The 19,119-nt window shown below is 37.3% G+C and overlaps 1 protein-coding gene across 4 annotated transcripts; it reads left to right on the top strand.

Annotated features, from left to right (window-relative positions):
• The first annotated feature begins 7,666 nt into the window (after positions 1 to 7,666).
• On the top strand, positions 7,667 to 18,661 carry ZNF684 (zinc finger protein 684). 4 transcript variants are annotated; one of them, XM_072723706.1, is made up of 6 exons: positions 7,667 to 7,821; positions 9,329 to 9,367; positions 13,499 to 13,625; positions 13,964 to 14,059; positions 15,126 to 15,169; positions 17,110 to 18,661. In XM_072723706.1, exons 2-6 carry the CDS (start codon positions 9,353 to 9,355, stop codon positions 17,170 to 17,172), a joined length of 345 nt encoding a protein of 114 aa, XP_072579807.1. In that variant the 5' UTR covers positions 7,667 to 7,821; positions 9,329 to 9,352; the 3' UTR covers positions 17,173 to 18,661. The 4 variants fall into 4 exon arrangements, with proteins under 4 accessions (XP_072579807.1, XP_025839500.1, XP_072579806.1 ...); XM_025983715.2 differs by lacking the exon at positions 15,126 to 15,169; XM_072723705.1 differs by lacking the exons at positions 7,667 to 7,821; positions 9,329 to 9,367 and having other exon boundaries at positions 13,602 to 13,625; positions 17,110 to 18,349.
• Positions 18,662 to 19,119: the final 458 nt, after the last annotated feature.

The raw sequence follows: 19,119 nt of genomic DNA, 5'->3' as shown, positions 1-19,119 counted from the left end.
GTGACTCAGTGGTTGAGCATCTGCTTTTGGCTCGGGTTGTGATCCTGGGGTCCTGGGATCGAGTCCCATATCAGGCTCCCCACAGGGAGCCTGCTTCTCCCTCTGCTTGTGTCTCTGCCTCTCTCTGTGTGTCTCTCACAAATAAATAAAATCTTTAAAAAAGATTATCTTTGGAGGTGTTCTGAGCTACATATAAACTTTTCTTATGGACAGTGGGAATCTTGTAATGATAATTCTCATTTACTGAATGAGTGTTATGTGCCAGCCACAGTACTAAGTACTTATATGATTAAATCTGTATATCCATTATTATCTCTGATAAAGGAATCAAGGTTTTGAAGGGTTATAAAATTTGCCCAAGATCCTACAGTTTGAAAGTGGTAGACTCTAGCCTAGATATGTCTGACTGCAATGCTTATGCTCTTAGCCATTATACTGCAAAGTATTTTTTGCTGTTGTTAAACCTCCTATTCTATATCTTATTCTAGGCGTAGGAAGTTTGGAATCCAATTGGGGGCATAGTAAATAAATTGGACTTTATAGGATAAATAGTATTAACAGTCTTCAAGAAAACAACTTGCTTGGGGTTCTATTGGCATCATCTCCGTTATACTAAAAGCTTGAAAAGAGGGGCACCTGGGTGGCTCATTGTGGTGTCTGCCCTTGGCTCAGGTCATGATCCCAGGGTCCTGGGATTGAGTCCTGCATCAGGCTCCCCACAGGGAGCCTGCTTCTCCCTCTGCCTATGTCTCTGCCTCTTTCTGTGTGTCTCTCATTTAAAAAATCTTTAAAAAGAGGGAAAAAAAATCAGTTGGTTTCAGACAGTGATATTGTCAGAATTCAATTGTTCTGTAATTCAGTAATACCCTGAGCTCTCAAATCCTTATTTTTTAAGAAAGATTTTATTTATTTATTCATAGAGAGGAAGAGAGAGAGAGGTATCTAAACTCTAAATTATGGAGCTCTTCTATATTTGCTTAGTGAGTGAATAAATGAAGAGACATCATAAAAAAGCTCTTCCTTGATTAAAAAAAAAAATGCTTCCTGGGCCAGAGAATGGATTGAATACTTTAATTAGGACTAGATTCAACTGTTTATAGTAGAATTTGCTAAAAACAATACTGGTGAAACAAAATAGAAACTTATTTTATGACAAAGAACCCTATATATAGTTAGTTTAGGTCTGAGGTGGCACTCCATAGTGTCAGGGACCCAGGTTCCTTCTCTCTTGTTCCTCTAGCATCAACAGGTTATCTTCCTACTTCATAGTCTAAAAACAGCTGCCCAAGTTCCAGTCACCCATACATATTCAGCATAAGGCCGAAATATGAAAAGGGCATTATGTTGGATACACTTTCTAAATTTGCACCACTGTTTCCACTATTCAGATAAGCTGGGAAGCTGAGTATTGTTTATTGGTAATTTGTATTTCCTTTAAGAATTGACTGCTTAGGGATGCTTGGGTGGCTCAGTGGTTAAGTGTCTGCCTTTGGCTTGGGGTGTGATCCCATCAAGCTGGGATCGAGTCTGCGTTGGGCTCCCCATAGGGAGCCTGTTTCTCCCTCTGTCTGTGTCTCTGCCTTTCTCTCTATCTCTCATGAATAAGTAAATAAAACCTTAAAAAAAAAAAAAAAAAAGAGTTGAGGGCAGCCCTGGTGGCGCAGCAGTTTAGCGCCGCCTGCAGCCCGGGATTTGATCCTGGAGACCCGGGATCGGGTCCCCTGTCGGGCTTGCTGCGGGGAGCCTGCTTCTCCCTCTGTCTGTGTCTCTGCCTCTCTTTCTCTCTCTGAATAAATAAATAAATAAATCTTAAAAAAAAAAAGAGGGAGTTGACTGCTTATATTTACTGCACATTATGAATGAAGATTTTAATCTTTTAAAATGATTCTTAAAAGCCAGTTTATTGCATGTCTTTTAATTGCTTCGATGGTAGATTTTTCTGATTAAATAATACATGTTCATTATAGAAATGTACTAAGATGTAAGGAAGAAAGTATTCTCTTTAAAATGTTTTCAACTATTGCTTTTCTGTGTAGGTTATTCTCTGTTTTTATTTTTCTCTTTCTGCAAACTGTTACATATATTTCTATTATATATACCTCCTGTACCTCCCTACTTTTTCTCATTATTTTATAGTCTGTCATTTTCTTTTAGTACTGAAAATTTTTGTGCTTTCCTTCAACTGCTTCAACTTAGAAAGTACTTCTTTGCTTAGTATTCCTCTGTTCTCTTCTGGTGTTCCTATTATATGTAAAATTTCCTTGACCTGCCTTCTACATCTGTTATCTTCTCTTTCATATTTCACTCTCTTTGTTTTCCATCTTTACATTCTAAGACTTCTTTTACCCAGGAGTCTAGTTAACTGAGATTCCAGCACTTCCAGTTTCCACTCTTCTCTTCTATTCAAGTAGCCATTGAAATATTTTGTCCAGTGATTTTATTTTTCATGTCCACCCCCAAGCATAGCAAGTATGGTAGATGCTTCAGCCTGAGTATCGAGCTCATCAGAAAGACCATGCAGAAACCTTATCAGTTTGATTGACATAGTGGGGATTCAAACAGAGATGGATCTTTGCTATAAAGAAAAAATTCACACGGGAGAAACTGTAAATGTGATATATATATATATGGTAAAGGCTTCAGTTGTAATATAATTCTTCATGTCTTGAAAAGAGGAAAAAACCATTTAAATGTGAGGAATGAAGAAAAGTTTATGTGCTAACTCAAATGTTCATATTCATCAGAGAATCCATATGGTTAGAAACCCTACAGGTATGGTGAATGTGACAAGAGCCTCAGGTAGAATGCAGGTCTTCAAGTTCTTTGGAGAGATTACATAGGAGAAAGGGCCTCTAAATGTGTGAAGAGAGGTAAAGGTTTTAGTGATAACTCAAGACTTCACATCTGTCAGAGTGCAGGTGAGAGAGGAACCCAACAAATGTGTTGTGCATGGTAAGAGCTTCAGCCAAAATGCAAATCTTTCTTCATGTACATCAGATCAGAGTCCACATATGTGGTAGTTGTGGAAAGGCCTTCAGTTAGACTCAAGTCTTCACATTCATCATAAAGTGCATTGCAGAGGAGTTTTAGGAGCTTTGGTCAAAACTTAGATGATCATGGGGCACCTGGGTGGCTCAGTGGTTGAGCATCTATCTTTGGCTCAGGTCCTGATCCCAGGATCCTGGGATCGAGTCCCACATGAGGCTCCCTGTAGGTAGCCTGCTTCTCCCTCTGCCTGTGTCTCTGCCCCCTTTCTCTGTGTACCCCCCATGAATAAATAAAATCTTTTAAAAAGCTTAGATGATCATAATAATCTTTTCACACATTGGGACCTATGAAAAAGTGAAGAATGTATCAAGATTTTTAGTCAGAGTGCAGGTCTTCACATTCATTGCATAGGCCATATAGGAGGGAGAGCCTATAAAAATGAAAGTAATAATACAATAATAATATGGAACTTTAACAGCCCACTTACCTCAATGGATAGATCATCTAGACAGAAAATCAATAAGGAAACACTGGCCTTAAATAACACATTAGACCAGATGGTGTTGGATTCCCACCAACACCGTTGGTGGGAATGTAAAGTGGTGCAGCCATAACAGAAAACAGTATGGAGATTCCTCCCAAAAATTAAGACTAGAACTACCATGTGATCCAGCAATACCATATCTGGGTGTTTATCCAAAACAAAACTCAAAAACCAAAACACAAACACCAATTTGAAGAGATACATGCACTCTTACATTCATTGCAGCATTATTTACAATAGTCGAATACAGAAGCAATCTAAGTGGCCATCAACAAATGAATGGGATAAAGAAAATGTGTGTGTGTACAGACATACACACAAATACACTCACACAAAATGGAAAATGGAATATTAGTCATAAAAAATAATGGAATCTTGCCATTTGTGACAACGTGAATGGACCTAGACAATATTATGCTAACTGAAATCAGTCAGAGAAAGACAAATACCATATGATTTCACTTACATATGGAATCTGAAAAACAAAACAAATGAACAGATAAAACAGAAACAGACCCATAGATATGGGAAACAAATGACAAATTCCATGACACATTTATGGAAATAAAACTATAGACAATTACACATTTATTTGGAATTGCAAATATTTATTTGGCACCTATTATGTTCCAGGTTCTGGAGATACAGTCATGAACAAAACTAAAATTCTACTTATACCAATTCCAATCTGTGGGTTTTTCCCCACCACCAAACAATTTTCTGACACCACCTGGTGATAGTGTCATATCCCACAGATTAAGGAATCAGTCCTACAAGTCTGGCTCTCTCTCCCAACCTCAGATGCCAGTCACAAGTCCAGATTTTCACCTATGCTTTTAACCCACTGGCTATATATTAGAGCTTCCAACAACTCTTCCTTGGGTTTGACCAATTTGCTAGGTAGCTTATAGAACTTGGAGAAACACTTTATTCTCCAGATTACAGTTTATTAGAAAAGGATATATAACTCAGGAAGAGTCCATGGAAGAGATGCACAGGGCAAAGTATGGGGAAAGTGTGCCGAGCTTCCATGACCTTTCTGGGTCATTACTCTCTCTGTCCCTCCATGTGTTCACCAACCCAGAAAGTCTCTTGAGGCTTCATTACATAGGCATGATTGATTAAGTTATTGGTCTTTGGCAGTGAATTCAACCACCAGCCTCATTCCCCTCCCCAGGAGTCAGGGAGTTGGAACTGAACTCCCACCCTCTAATCATTTGGTTGGTTCTCCTGGCAGCCAGCCAGCCACCCATCCTTAGTTACAGTCCAAAAGTCACTTCATTAATACAAGAAAAGACACCATTATCACTTAGGAAATTCCAAGAATTTTAGGAGCTCTGCATCAGAAACAAGGATGAAAATGAAATATATATTTCTTCTTATAAGTTACAATATCGCAAAACAAAAATATATGCTTTCCTAGAACATATATACAATGAAAGAAAGAAAGGAAAAAGAATTAAGAGAACTCAAGGATGGCTCCTAAATTTTTACTTAAATAATGAAGTGGTGATGGTATATGTATTGAACTAGAAGTGCTAGAGTGGGGGATAGATGGAGGGAGCAGGAATCAATTGGTTTGGAGATGTGAAGTTAGAGGTGACTCTTAGATATTTAAGGGGAAATTTCAGGTAGGCATAAGGAATTAGGGTTCTGCTATTCAGGGGAGAAATGAAAGCTGGAGAATACAGATTTTTCAGTCATCATTACATAAATGGCGTTAAAGATCATGGGATCAAATGAGATCATTTAGGGGAAAATTTCAGAAAAAGTCCCAAGGTCAAACCCTTGAGTATTCAAACATTTGGAGGTGGAACAGAGGAAGAGTTTTAGTACAGGAAATACAGAAGTATTCTTAGTGAAATGAGAGAAACTAGCTTTTTTGACATGTTATAGAAACCAAGATAAGGAAGTGTTTTAATAGTGTTGAATGCTGTTGAAGTCTAATATGAGGACAGAATTGGAATTTCATTGGTAACTTTACAAGATCAGTTTCAGGAGAGGAGAGTCAAGAAGCCATTAGAGTGAACTACAGAGAGAATTGGAAAAAAATGTGAACAACAACAAGAAGCAACTCTTTAGGAAAATTTTTCTACGAAGGAAAGTTAGGAAATGGTGCAATTGCTCAAGTGGGCTACAGATCAAAAACGGATTCTTTTTTTTTTTTTTTAAGTAGACTTCATGCCCGCCCAGCACAGGGCTTGAACTCATGACCCTGAGATCGAAACCTGAGAAGAGATTAAGAGCCAGATGCTTAACTGACTGAGCCACCCAGGCGCCCCACGCAAAGATGTTTTTTAAAAATGATATATAAAAATATGTTTTTATGACACTGAAAATGCAAGTCAATGGCTAACTATATCAAGTGGGCTGTTACTGCTACCAAGCAACAGTACTATATTTCCTTAATCTTTTTTTAAAGATTTATTTATTTATTTATTTATTTATTTATTTATTATAGACATAGAGAGAGAGAGAGGCAGAGACACAGGAGGAGGGAGAAGCAGGCTCCATGCCGGGAGCCCAATGCGGGACTCCATCCCGGGACTCCAGGATCGAGGCCTGGGCCAAAGGCAGGCGCTAAACCGCTGAGCCACCCAGGGATCCCCTATATTTCCTTAATCTATTCATGCTCCCACATTCCTAAATAACTAATATTAGAATCTCAGATGCCATTGATTATAAGGTACATAAATATTTCATATACTCTAAAAAAGAAAAAAATTGCTCCAATTAAACTATGGCATGGCAACATTTGTAAGACATCAATTTCACATATGTTAAAATATGAAAAGTGTATTAGAATCAATGTAATAGAGTATTTCTTTTCTCAAACGTCCAATACCTTCCCTATCTTCATTTTTCAGCTTCCTATTTCACTAAGAAAACAGAAGCACTCAGAAAAGGACATCCTCATTCCCCTACTAACAAATCTGTATGCCTATCTGTGTCTGTAACCTATAAATTCTGCCTCTCTTTTTATTTCAATCCATGAGTGGTCCATACTTACAACTTATCCTTCTGTTGTGTACAGGATTCCACCCCCTTTCTCCTGAAGGACTTTCTTCCTGCAATTGTCTCATGTCTCCTGTATTGTCAATTTCCTCCTCTACTCTATCATTTCAGTTAGCATACATAATATAATTTCTTCCAGCTTAAAAAAAAAATTCTGGACCCAAAATCCACATGCAACGACAGCTCTCTTTTTCTTTAAAAAGCCAAACATCTAAAATAAAAAAATTAAAAAAAATAAATAAAGCCAAACATCTTACAAGTACTTTCTATATTTGCTTTGTACACTTTCTCCCATTCTTTTATCCAACTCTTATAAAATCCTTATCAGATTTAATCAAACTTCTACCACTACACCAAAACGGCATGTTTTTTTTTTTTTTTTAATTTTATTTATTTATGATAGTCACACAGAGAGAAAGAGAGAGAGGCAGAGACACAGGCAGAGGGAGAAGCAGGCTCCATGCACCGAGAGCCCGACGTGGGATTCGATCCCGGGTCTCCAGGATCGCGCCCTGGGCCAAAGGCAGGCGCTAAACCGCTGCGCCACCCAGGGATCCCAAAAACGGCATGTTTTAACAGTCTCCACCATGCTAAACCCAATGGTCAAGTCTTAGTTATCATCCTACTTGGTTCATCAATAGCATTTAACACAGTGGATCACTCTCCACATCTTGAAACATTTTCTTCCCTCGATTTTGCAGATCCAAACTCTTCTACTTTTAAGTCTGTCTCACACATTATCCTCTCTCAGTCGTCTTTCTTGGGTCCTCTTTATCTCCTCTTTATCTCCTTATCGTTGGGACCTAAACTGGAGCATTGCTAGAAGAAACTGAACTAAGGGTAGATTATTATTTTACAGCATTGATTTAGATTTTCTTGTTTTTAAAAATTCTGATGTCTTTTATATTTTTAAACTAAAATCCTATATACACCTCTCTTTTACAAATAAGCATGGTTCTCAGGGAAGCCCCAGAGATACCAACCCAGGAATCTCCTCCCTAAGAGGCAGATGCTCTGACGCCTTCCGGAAACGAGCTCACAGGCCTTATGGGAAATGTAGTCCCCTATGACTAGCCTGCACCGCGGAGGGACCTGGGAACCTGGGCGTCACTTACTTCCGCACATGCGCAGTGGGGCGGCAGCCGGTATTCCGTAACCTTCCGAGCTGCACGGAGTGAAGGGAGCGTGCGGCTCTAGCCGCGAGTCTCTAGGAGATCTCTGTAACCTGATCTCTTAGAAGCAAAGCTGGGAGCGTGGCGGTGAAAGGCTGGCAGGTATGACTCTGCGGAGCCTGGGGACGGACGGGAAGGGCGGGGAGAAAGACAGAGACCAGTTTATTGGCTTACCCAGCCGAAGACAAAACTTCTCAACCCCCACGTGCGGCGATTTGGTGTTTGAGCGTGTGGGTCCTGTGCAATTCTGGAGTACTTCAGAGAAAGCTAGAGGAGGGTCTGACTGCCACTCATTGGATTCCCAGATTCCGGGTGGGCTGGGACAGACTCAGTTTGCATTCCTGCTCCTGTAGGTAGAGGTCACTGTGTAGGAGCATGTGCATCAGGCTGTTACCTTTCTGGTTGCAAGAACATCGTTGGCCCTACCAGAGCTTGCAAAAGGTAGTATTAAACCATTCAAAGGGATCTAGGAAGAAAGCTTTTCTAGCGAAACTGCTATTTGTGTATTTTCACAACAATAATCTGAAGTGTTCTCTCCATTTTGCATATGAATTAACTGAAGCTGAGAGAGCTTAAAGTACTTGGTTTATACTGAAGACTTAGTAAATGGAAGAGCTGAGATTCAGACCCAGATGAGTTCTCACCAGATTTTTTTTTTTTTTTTTTTTTGAGCATAGTTGACACACAATGGTACATTAGTTTCTGGTGTACAACTTACTGATTTGACAAGTTTATACATTGTACTGTGTTCACCACAAGTGTACTTACCATCTGTACCTCCCTTATTTCACTATTACAGTATCATTGACTGTATTCCTTATGCTTTGCTCCAAATTTATTCTTTTTTGCAAAATAGCACCCTGCAAAAAGAGTTGAGTTTATTCTCCTTCTGAAATATTTGAGCAATGAATGCTAAGTAAATTTGGATTTGTAGTCTTTTTTTTTTTTTTTTTTTTTTTAAGAGTCTCTTTGAATCTGCAGATCTTCCAGTGAACACTGTAAATAAAGTTGGGAGTCCCTTTTGCATATTTTAGTCTTTCTATGCCCCCAGTTTTGCTGGTTGGAATTTCTAAAAACCAATACTGCTCTCTTAGGAGACGGTGAATTTCCAGGGAGGGGACAGGTTTAGAGTTTAAACTGAACATGCTCCAGCTTAAAAAAAAATCCTGGTCCAGCCTTCTCAAGAAAACCCAACCTAACTTGAGCTTTCTTATCCCAGCTTCAGAGCAGAGATTTCCAGAACTACTGAGTTTCAGAGACCAGGCTTTTAGTTAGTCTTTTAACTCATTTGTTATTATTTTCTTAGGATAAATTTTTGGGAGGAAAAAAAATGTCCCTAGTTCAGAGATTAACTGCTCGCTGTTAGATCAGCAGGACAGAAATGTACAACACTTATCCTACCTTCATATATTCATAACAGAATCACCAATCAAATTTGGTGCTTATAAAATATGGACTTTTCTGACATCGCCTAGAATCCTCATTCTCCCACTAGGTGGCATTTACTGAAACTGCAATGTGAGTCCTTCTTTTCTGATAGTGCTTGTTTTCTACATTCTTTCTAGTTTTTCATGCCTTTCTATTCTTTTTCCCATTTTTACTTTCATAGATTTCTGTGTAAGAGCTGCAGAAAATGATCAGCTTCCAGGTAAGGTATCCATTTATTTAGTCATTTAAATCCCACAAAAATCTATATAAAAAGGAAATGTAAAGACAGGGAAAAATGTGGATTGAATAGATCATGTCCATTAGAAAATTTGGAAAATTGATAAGTTGATATCCAGGTCACAGGGGCTGCACATAGTTAGAATAGATTTGAGTTGCATATGTGGACCCAGTCTTTATAGCAATCACAGGAAATTGATAGCCACTTAAAAGTATTGGTATTATCTGTGAAGATGAAGCAAAAACAATTCCTCAGATAAGTAAAGATATTCCTGATTCAATTCTTTGAAAAATATATCTTAAAATGGGTGTTCATAGAGATAATATTAAAAATAACATTCACAAAAAAATAAAAATAAAAATAAAAAAAATAAAAATAAAAATAAAAATAACATTCACAGCAACAACCTGTAATAAATTATTTAACATCAGATTTCCTTTGACTTCCTTAAAGTGTTTCCCAGAGTAAGCAGAGAACATAGTGCCAACAAGCAGCACTATTTGAACTTAATTTGTAAGTTCAAGTTCATAGCCTTTCTTATATTCTTCTGGACCCATATGTAAACTTTGTACCTTTTCCAGCATCTCCTGGTATGCTCGAGCATCTTGTCTTCCCTGTGAATTTTAGAATCAGCTTGTCAGTCTCTATAAATGGGGTATATTAGGTGTTATAATTGTGATTGCAGTATACTTTTACATTAATTTTTAGAGAATTCATGAGTTTTCAATAATGTATTCTCCATTCAATCTTTCATACAAGCCCTTCTTTACATTTTTATAGGTTTATTATTATAATTTCTGTACATTTCTTGTAAAATTTACTCTTACTTTCAGTTTAAGTTGCTGTTGAGAATGGGATGAATCTTTTTTCATTATATTTTCTAATTGGCTATTTTGGTGTATAGGAAAATATGCATTTATCTATTTGACTTTTTGTCAACTTACAGAACTCTTATTAAGTCCAAGATGTTTTTAATTGGTTCTTAGATTTTCTATATAGACAGTCATATACTCTTCAAATGGAGTTTTGTTTCTTACTGCTCAATATATGTGTCTTCAATTTTTTATCTTGTCTTATTGCAATGGACAGGACTTCTAGGAACTATAATTTTCAGGTGTAATTACTAGCCAATATCTTTTTTGTTCCAATTTTAATGGGAATAGTTCAGTGTTTCATTGTTTCCTCTTGTATTTCGGTAGATAGTTGGGTTTTGTTTTGTTTTTTTTGTTGTTGTTGTTTTTAATCAAGTTAAAGACTTTAGCTTGTTAAGATTGTTTTCATAAATTGGGAACTTTTTGCCTCATAAATGTTTCAAAATGCCTATTGATAAAATAATATATTTTGTCTTCTTTAATATAGCAATTTTAGAGAATTTCTAATACATTTCTTAATACTGAACTATCTATGCATTCATAGGACAAACCCTAACTAGTCTTCTAACTTTTTAAAGGGCCAGATAGTAAATATTTTAGGCTTAAAGGCCATACTGCCTCTGTGGCAACTATGCAACTCTGACTTTGGAGTTGAAGTAAATGAATGGGTGTAAATGTTCCAGTAACATTTTATGTACAAAAACAGCAGGTCAGTGCATGGATTGTAGTTTGCTGAGCCCTGTTCTATATGGTTTTAACTATCTCCATGATAGACATGTAGTTACATGCCTTTTTAATTTCAGCTTAAGTTAGTTAAATATGATTTTGGCTTTATGGTTGAGAGGATATATTTTTATCATGTTAAAAAAAAGCCATTTTCTATTTTGTTATGGTCATATGAGTCTGACATGTTAACCTTATAGCCCTTCTAACTTACATATTTACTTTGTAGTGTTTTACAGATTGTAAGATCTCTGAGACCAGTAATACCTTTCTTCTTTTTTGTATCACTAGTGCAATGTCTGATAAGTCCTTATTAAACATTTTATGAGTAAATGAATGAAGGACAAATAAGTAATATTTTAAATAATTTTAGTGAGACATAATTAAAATAGTACAGATTGACCCATTAAAGTATATACAGCTCAGTGGTTTTTAGTCTACTCACAAATTGTAAAACCATCTCCACCATCTAACTTTAGAATATTTTCATTACCCTCAAAAGAAACCCCATATTAGCAGTCATTCCTTGTTTCTTTCATCTCTCAGCCCTAATTTGTTTTCTATTTCTATGGATTTGCCTTTTCTGAACATTTAATGTAACTAGGACAATATAATATGTGATCTTTTTTTATATAAATTAGATATTTTTAAAGATTTTATTTATTTATTCATGAGAGACAGAGAGAGAGAGAGAGAGACAGAGAGAGAGAGAGAGAGAGAGTCGCAGAGACATAGGCAGAGGGAGAAGCAGGCTCCATGTAGGAAGTCTGATGTGGGACTTGATCCTGGAACTCCGGGATCATGCCCTGAGCCAAAGGCAGAGATCATGTCCCAACATGTGATCTTTTTTGACCATCTTCTTTAACCTAGCACAATATTTTCAAGGGTCATCGATGTTATATGTATCCCAAATGATATTGCATTATATGGATATACCTCATTTTGTTTATCCATCTATTCATCAGTTATGGATACTCATATTGTTTTCACTTTTGGCTGTTATGAATATTTCTCTGTGAACATTTGTGTACAAGTTTTTATGTGGACATATATTTTCAGCTTTCTTGGGTGTATACTTAGGAGGAATTCTGGCTCATATGGTAGCTCAGTAGTTTACATTTTGAACAACTCTAAACCGTATTCCATAGTTGCACCATTTTACAACCCCATTACCAATGTATGAGAGTTCCAGTTTCTCCACATCCTTATCACCACATGTCATCGTCCATCTTTGATTTTAACCATCCTATTGGGTGTGAAGTGATATCTCATTGTGGTTTTGATTTGTGTTTACTAATAATGTTGAGCATCTTTATACGTGCTTATGGACCATGTGTGTCTTTGGAGAAAGTCTGTTCAAATATTTTGCCCATTTTTAAGTTGAGTTATCTTTTTATTGTTATGTTGTAAGAATTTTTTTTTTTAATGAGTGGGAAATATCAGAAAGGGAGACAGAACATGAGAGACTCCTAACTAACTCTGGGAAACGAACAAGGGGTGGTGGAAAGGGAGGTGGGCAGGGGATGGAGGTGACTGGGGGGGCACTTGATGGGATGAGCACTGGGTGTTATGCTATATGTTGGCAAATTGAACTCCAATAAAAAAAAAATTAAAAAAATTAAAAAAATAAATTCAAGTTAGTTAAAAAAAAGAATTTTTTAAAAATATTCTAGATACAAGTCTCCTCTCATGGTTTATGATGTGAACATATTTTATCCCATTCTGTGGGTTGTCTTTTCACTTTCTTGATGATGTCCTTTCAAGCACAAAGTTTAAATTTGATGATTTCCATTTTATCTGTTTTTTCTTTAGTCACTTATACTTCCTGTCATGTCTAAGAAACCACTGCCTAATCCAAGATCAGAAAGATGTACTCCTGTGTATTCTTCTAATAATTTTATAGTTTTAGCTCTTACATATAGGTCTCTGATCCACCTTTAGTTTATTTTCACATATAATATGAGGTGTTTGTATGTGTGAAGAGGATCCAGTTTCATTCTTTTGCATGTGGCTATTTAGCTGACCCAACACCATTTGTTAAAAAGACTATTCTTGGGGATCTCTGGGTGGCTCAGTGGTTTAGCGCCTGCCTTCAGCACAGGGCATGATCCTGGAGTACCGAGATCGAGTCCCACATCAGGCTCCCTGTATGGAGACTGCTTCTCTCTCTGCCTGTGTCTTTGCCTCCCTCTATCGCTCTCTTTCTCTCTGTCTCTCGTGAATGAATAAATAAAATATTTTTTTTTTTTAAAAAGACTATTCTTTACCCAGTTGAATTGTCCTGACACTAGTGAATATTTTTAATGTCATTTTTGTTTGTTTCTTTCTTTTTTTTATTTTTTGTCATTTTTGTTTCTATCACAAAGTCTATTTCTGAGTCAAGCATATAAAACTTACCATATATAACTTTTTAAAAACTCAACAATAAATATGATATAATCATAAGAGGCTGCCATGATTCTCTTGCAAGTCCCCAAATTATGCACATTGTAGTTTGAAGATCAATATGCTGTTACAGGGATCAGTGACATTCCAGGATGTGGCTGTGGACTTCACTCCAGACGAATGGCAGCTGCTTGACTGTGATCAGAGAACCTTGTATTGGGATGTGATGCTGGAGAACTTTAGAAACCTCATCTCAGTGGGTAAGGACAGTGGGTGGTAACTCTTTAGTGTAACTAAGAATATACTCATAAGTGCCCTTCCTTTAGGATTTTGGAAGCTGTGGACATTCTGAAGCTTTCCTAAATTCAGCCCTGAATGTTAGTGGTCACAGATTCTTAATCCCCTTTGAGATCATGCATAAACAGGTAGTGTGTTTATGCTTCTACCTCCCAAAATGGAGGAACAGAGTCTTTTCTGTTCTAAAGTCTGTTTGTCATTCTTTCCAGGCCCTGAGACTCAAGGAGGCAGACCTGAATTGTGAGGTAGTCATTTGTCTCTAGCATTTTGTCTCCAGTTCTGTGTTGTTTCTCATGAACAGGGGACCCAGTTACCAAAACAAAAGTGATCTTCAAGGCAGAGCAAGGACAAGAGCCATGGATGGCAGAGGGAGAGCAGCCATGTTGGCGCTATCCAGGTGAGTGAAAGAAAACCAGGCAGATGAGTCTTTGGAATTGAGATTCCAGTTGATCGGTGAGGGGGACAAGGTACCTTTAAAGCAACTCTTTCAGGAAGCACCTCTTAAAAGCCCCACACCTTTGGAAGTGACTGGGTGCACTTGACATAATATCGTCAGATCCCCAGATGATACCTTCGCTGTCACTGCCCACATAGCTGCTCTTTCTCTTTGCCAGCTCTTGTATGGAGGGATATCCCTCTCCCCTGTGCCGTGGCTCCCTGCACCTCCTGTTCCATGTAGGTCCTTGCTTTGTTCTTTTAATTCGTGTAATCCTCATTCTTCTTCCTTCCTTGGTGTATTCACAGATCTTTTCCAGACATCTGGTTCTTGTAAGGTAGTCAGGTCGTGTGGGTTTGAAGTCTTACTCCACCAGTCAATATCTAACCTAATTATTTTGTAGCCCAACTTTATTTATAAAACAGGGATAATGTTAATCCTCACCTCTGGTTTCTCTTAAAGATTATACGAGTTAATACATGTAAAACCCTTCAAATAGTTGGCATATAGTAAGTGTTCAGTATATGTTGGTTTTTATTTCAAAACTTTAGTAACATTATGCTCTAATTATTTCCCCTTTTCAAAAAAAATCTTCTCTTCGTATAGCGTATACCCTACCTGTGTTCCCCACCCTTGGTCATCTTTAGTCTACTGCTGACTTGTGGTATCTACCTTATTGTGCATCTCTGCTTCACTTGGTAATACTGATGTCACTTGGAAATTCCCCAGCTTCATTTGAGTTGGTTCCTTACTAATCTGCGCTCACCCTCACTTACTCTTTCTCCATTGTTGCTTCTTGCCTTCATGGCTACCTTCAGAACTTCTTTCACAGTAGCTCCCTTGGAAATTACATCCCTCTGAAGAACTAACATGGTTTTCTTTGTGCTCCCTGTGGCATCTCTGCCTCTCCAGCTTCCCATTCCCATACTCTTCCCTCCCTGGCCTTCATCCATTTATTTATTTTTTTTGTAGTAACCACTATTCAGTATTCTTCTACCTTCATGTTTCTGTTTACATTATAATAAAGGTGTAATGACTGGCCTGCTGCTTTGCAGTCTCCAAATCACTATGGTAAGCAACTTAGCTTTTTTCTCTCAAGGATGTCTCCTTAAATCCTATTATGACTTATTACCTATGATTTCAACTACCAGTTGTACAAGACTGATAATAAAATAAATTTTATTTTTCCACAGAGCCCATAAGAGACATGTATTTTAAGTGATTAAGACACAAATTAAGTGTATTTTAGGTCCCCTAGGATCCCAACTTCTAATGACATAGACCAAATGAATTTTAACTTCTGATATGATGTCTAGACTCTTCATGAGCCTATATTGCCAATTCCATTCTTTTTCTGGTTTATCTTAGATGTTCCTGCAAGATGTATCCAAATCATTACATTTTCCTTGTTACTCTCCTAACACAAATTATTTCCTTATACCTTGTATTGTGATATATAAATGGCTTTTAAGGCCCTCTTTAGTGTGATTCCATTTTATTTAACCAGAATGGTCCGTCTTTTCCCTATGCCATGGCAATTGGGCTCTTTAGCAAGCTTTGTACATGATTTTCTTCTGTGCATCAGTTCTTTTGATGCTGATGTGCTCTACCTAACTAAGCCTAACATGCTATTAAGTCTGAATTCAATCTTCTCCTCTTTCATGGCAACTCCAGCCTAGATTAATCTCTACTTTCTTGGAGCCTCCTATGACTCTATCATAAAAACTTGACATATATTCTCTTAGTTTTTTGTTTTTGTTTTTTTAACCCTGTGGCTTTAAAGGTATGTTTTCTCGTGATAATGCCCTGAAGAAAAAGTCCTGTACCATTTTAAATTTTTACACCATTGCTGAGCACACAACAGATATTTGATTAACATTTCATTAATTTACTGTTATAAAGTCAGCCACTGTGGGGATGTTTCTTATTCTTTCAGTGAGGCTTTTTTATGTTTCCTGAGAATGATTCAAAGAAAGCAAAAAATCTCAGGAGTGGGGAATATAATCTCTTCTCCCTAGTTTTTTTTTTTTTTTTTTTTTTTTTTTTTTTTTAAAGAGCTTATTTGTTTATTTGAGCAATCTCTGCAGCCAGTGTTAGGATCCAAATGCATGACCTTGACATCACAGGGCACATGCTTCTCTGACTGAGCCAGCCTGGTGCCCTCCCCTTTTTAATAGAGAAGTGCTTGGAGATTTTTAGGATTTTGAGGATGAGAATGAAAAAATGTGACTTCAGCAGCTTTTTGGGAACTAGTTTGTTAGGTAGATTGAATGAAAACGTAAAAACAGTACTTGTCAAATGGAAATATGACAAATGGTCATATGTAGGAGCTTTCCCCCTCATTCCCCAAAATAAGAAACACAAACAGAATAAAAGCAATAGCAAGCAGACTGAATTTGTGCCTGGGCTTACAAGTACATGGGAGAATGAATCTCAGCTGTTGGAGAGTTGGAGCCCTGTCTGAAGGCATGTCTTATCTGTGATTTGGTTGGAGTTAGAGGACTAGAGATGTTAGAATGTTCCTGAAGGTAACTGCCATTGTGCCAGGTGATTAAGAGGAAAAGAGATATGAATGAGGGACATGGGGAGCTGTCCCACCAGGGTAATCTAGGACTGAAGTGGTGAGAACTCTAGATCTGCCATCTCCAGATCTAATTTTTCCTCTGCTATTTTCGCTTAGCTCCTTAGTCTCTCCTTCCTCATCACCTCATCCATTGGTCAGATCTCCACAGTGGGAGATCTATCTCTTCATGTGAGATAACTGTGTATCAATGCTTGTGCCCTATTCACTGTGACTTGTGTCTGTTTCATTATCTTTCCATAGGTCATCTATTCTCATTATTGTCTATCAATGATCCTACTTCCTCTTTGGCAGTTTTATCCTTAAAGCTCAGGAGCAAAGCAAATGCAGGGTTTGTTTCAGAATCAGATACTAGATTTGAAATAATGTTTGTTTCTATGATTGTTATAGAAAAAAGTAACTAGGCATGTTTTGTTGTACTCCTTTTTAGAAGCTGATTACCTGCTTGTTGATGAATCAGAAAAGCACCAGGAAAAGAAAGACAATTTTTTGAATTCAGTTTTGTTCACATTCAATAAAATTCTGACTATGGAAAGGCTCCATGATTATAACATGAGCACAAGTCTTAATCCTACAAGAAAAAAATCATATAAATGTAAATCATATGGGAAGAGTTTGCAACCTACTTTAGACTTGCTTAATTATAATGGATGTTATACTGGAGAAAACTCATATGAATGCACCGAATGTGGGAAAGCCTTCAAAAAGAAGTTTCATTTCATTAGACATGAAAAAAATCATACAAGAAAAAAACCCTTTGAATGCAGTGACTGTGGGAAAGCCTATAGCAGGAAGGCTCACCTTGCAACTCATCAGAAAATCCATAATGGAGAGAGACCCTTTGTGTGCAATGATTGTGGGAAAGCGTTTACGCATAAAGCACAACTGGTAGTCCACCAGAGACTTCACACTGGAGAGAAACCTTATGAATGCCATGAGTGTGGGAAGTCATTCACCTGGAACTCCTCCTTTACCCAACATGTGAAATCTCATACACTTGAGAACTCATTTAAATGTAAGGAATGTGGGAAAACCTTCAGGTATAGCTCATCCCTTTATAAACATTCTAGATTTCACACAGGAGAGAAACCCTACCGATGTATTGTATGTGGCAAAGCCTTTGGTAACACATCTGTGCTTGTTACACATCAAAGAATTCATACAGGAGAGAAACCATATGGGTGTATTGAATGTGGAAAAGCCTTCATCAAGAAGTCACATCTCCTTAGACATCAGATAACTCATACAGGAGAAAAGCCCTATGAATGTAATAGATGTGGGAAAGCATTTTCCCAGAAGTCAAATCTTATTGTACATCAGAAAATTCATATATAATATTTATGTTGTGAATATGATAAAGCCTTAAATATTAGATTAAGTCTTATTAAACAGATTTCATGGTGAGAAATCCACCAATTTGAATGGAGTTGGAAGACTAGATTTCCATAGAAAATAATGTCAATCATGTTCTGGAAGTGATAATAAGGTTTTTACAGAAAGAGATCACAGAAAACATCTATTTGTAAAAAATAGAGCATAGAGCTTAGTAAGCATCAAGGAATCCATGAAAACTGCATTTATTATCTCTGACTTTTATTTTTATAACATTATGGAATTATACAAGTGTGAGTATAAAATGTTTATGTATTACATTAAATTATATCAATCAAGGGTGAAGTACATGTTTTTTTCTTCCAATCCTAACAACATGCAAGTGACAAAATGTGGTTTAATATGAAATATTAATTTCAGTAACTCTATCCATTTGCTGGCACTTTTAATGGGCAAGGCAGTGTTACAGCATCTCAGTCCCCTCTTCAATTATAAAACTTGTTAAAAGATATTTTCCTATGTATGTAAACAGCAAAACAAACAAGACACCAAATGAGAGGGAAAAGCAGTTGTATTCTGGATTACGATAAGTATTCAGTTGAGGAGAATAAGTATTTAAATAAGTTTGTAAATAAAACATTTGCACTTCAGATATTCCTGTTCGTTTCTTTGGTGTATCTACATAAAATGTAAGCTTAGCTCAAGTGGTGTTTAACAGGGGTACCATCTGTATTTGATTTTAGTAGAGTTGGGTGTCATGATACTTTGCAACTTTGGGGGAGTGAGGTTTTGGGTATGTTTTTGTTTTCTTTTTTTTTTTTTCTTTTTTTTTTTTTTTTTTTAATTTTTTTTAATTTTTATTTATTTATGATAGTCACAGAGAGAGAGAGGCAGAGACACAGGCTGAGGAAGAAGCAGGCTCCATGCACCGGGAGCCCGACGTGGGATTCGATCCCGGGTCTCCAGGATCGCGCCCTGGGCCGAAGGCAGGCGCCAAACCGCTGCGCCACCCAGGGATCCCTGTTTTTGTTTTCTTGTAAGAAATTGATAAAGGTTTAGCTCTTAGGGGTGTCTGGAATTGTCCTTGTGACAGCATAGGCAGCATTAA

This window comes from Vulpes vulpes, chromosome 10, assembly GCF_048418805.1.
Source record: "Vulpes vulpes isolate BD-2025 chromosome 10, VulVul3, whole genome shotgun sequence".
NCBI classification, from domain to species: Eukaryota; Metazoa; Chordata; class Mammalia; order Carnivora; family Canidae; genus Vulpes; species Vulpes vulpes.
The sequence above is the reverse complement of the archived record's forward strand: the minus strand, read 5'-3'. Positions and strand labels throughout refer to the sequence as shown.

Bases quoted from the DNA above. Each gene is read 5' to 3' on its own strand.
- ZNF684 (XM_025983715.2), top strand. The intron at 13,626-13,963 runs GTAAGGACAGTG...TCTCATGAACAG, and splicing joins TAGAAACCTCATCTCAGTGG to GGGACCCAGTTACCAAAACA. The intron at 14,060-17,109 runs GTGAGTGAAAGA...ACTCCTTTTTAG, and splicing joins GCCATGTTGGCGCTATCCAG to AAGCTGATTACCTGCTTGTT.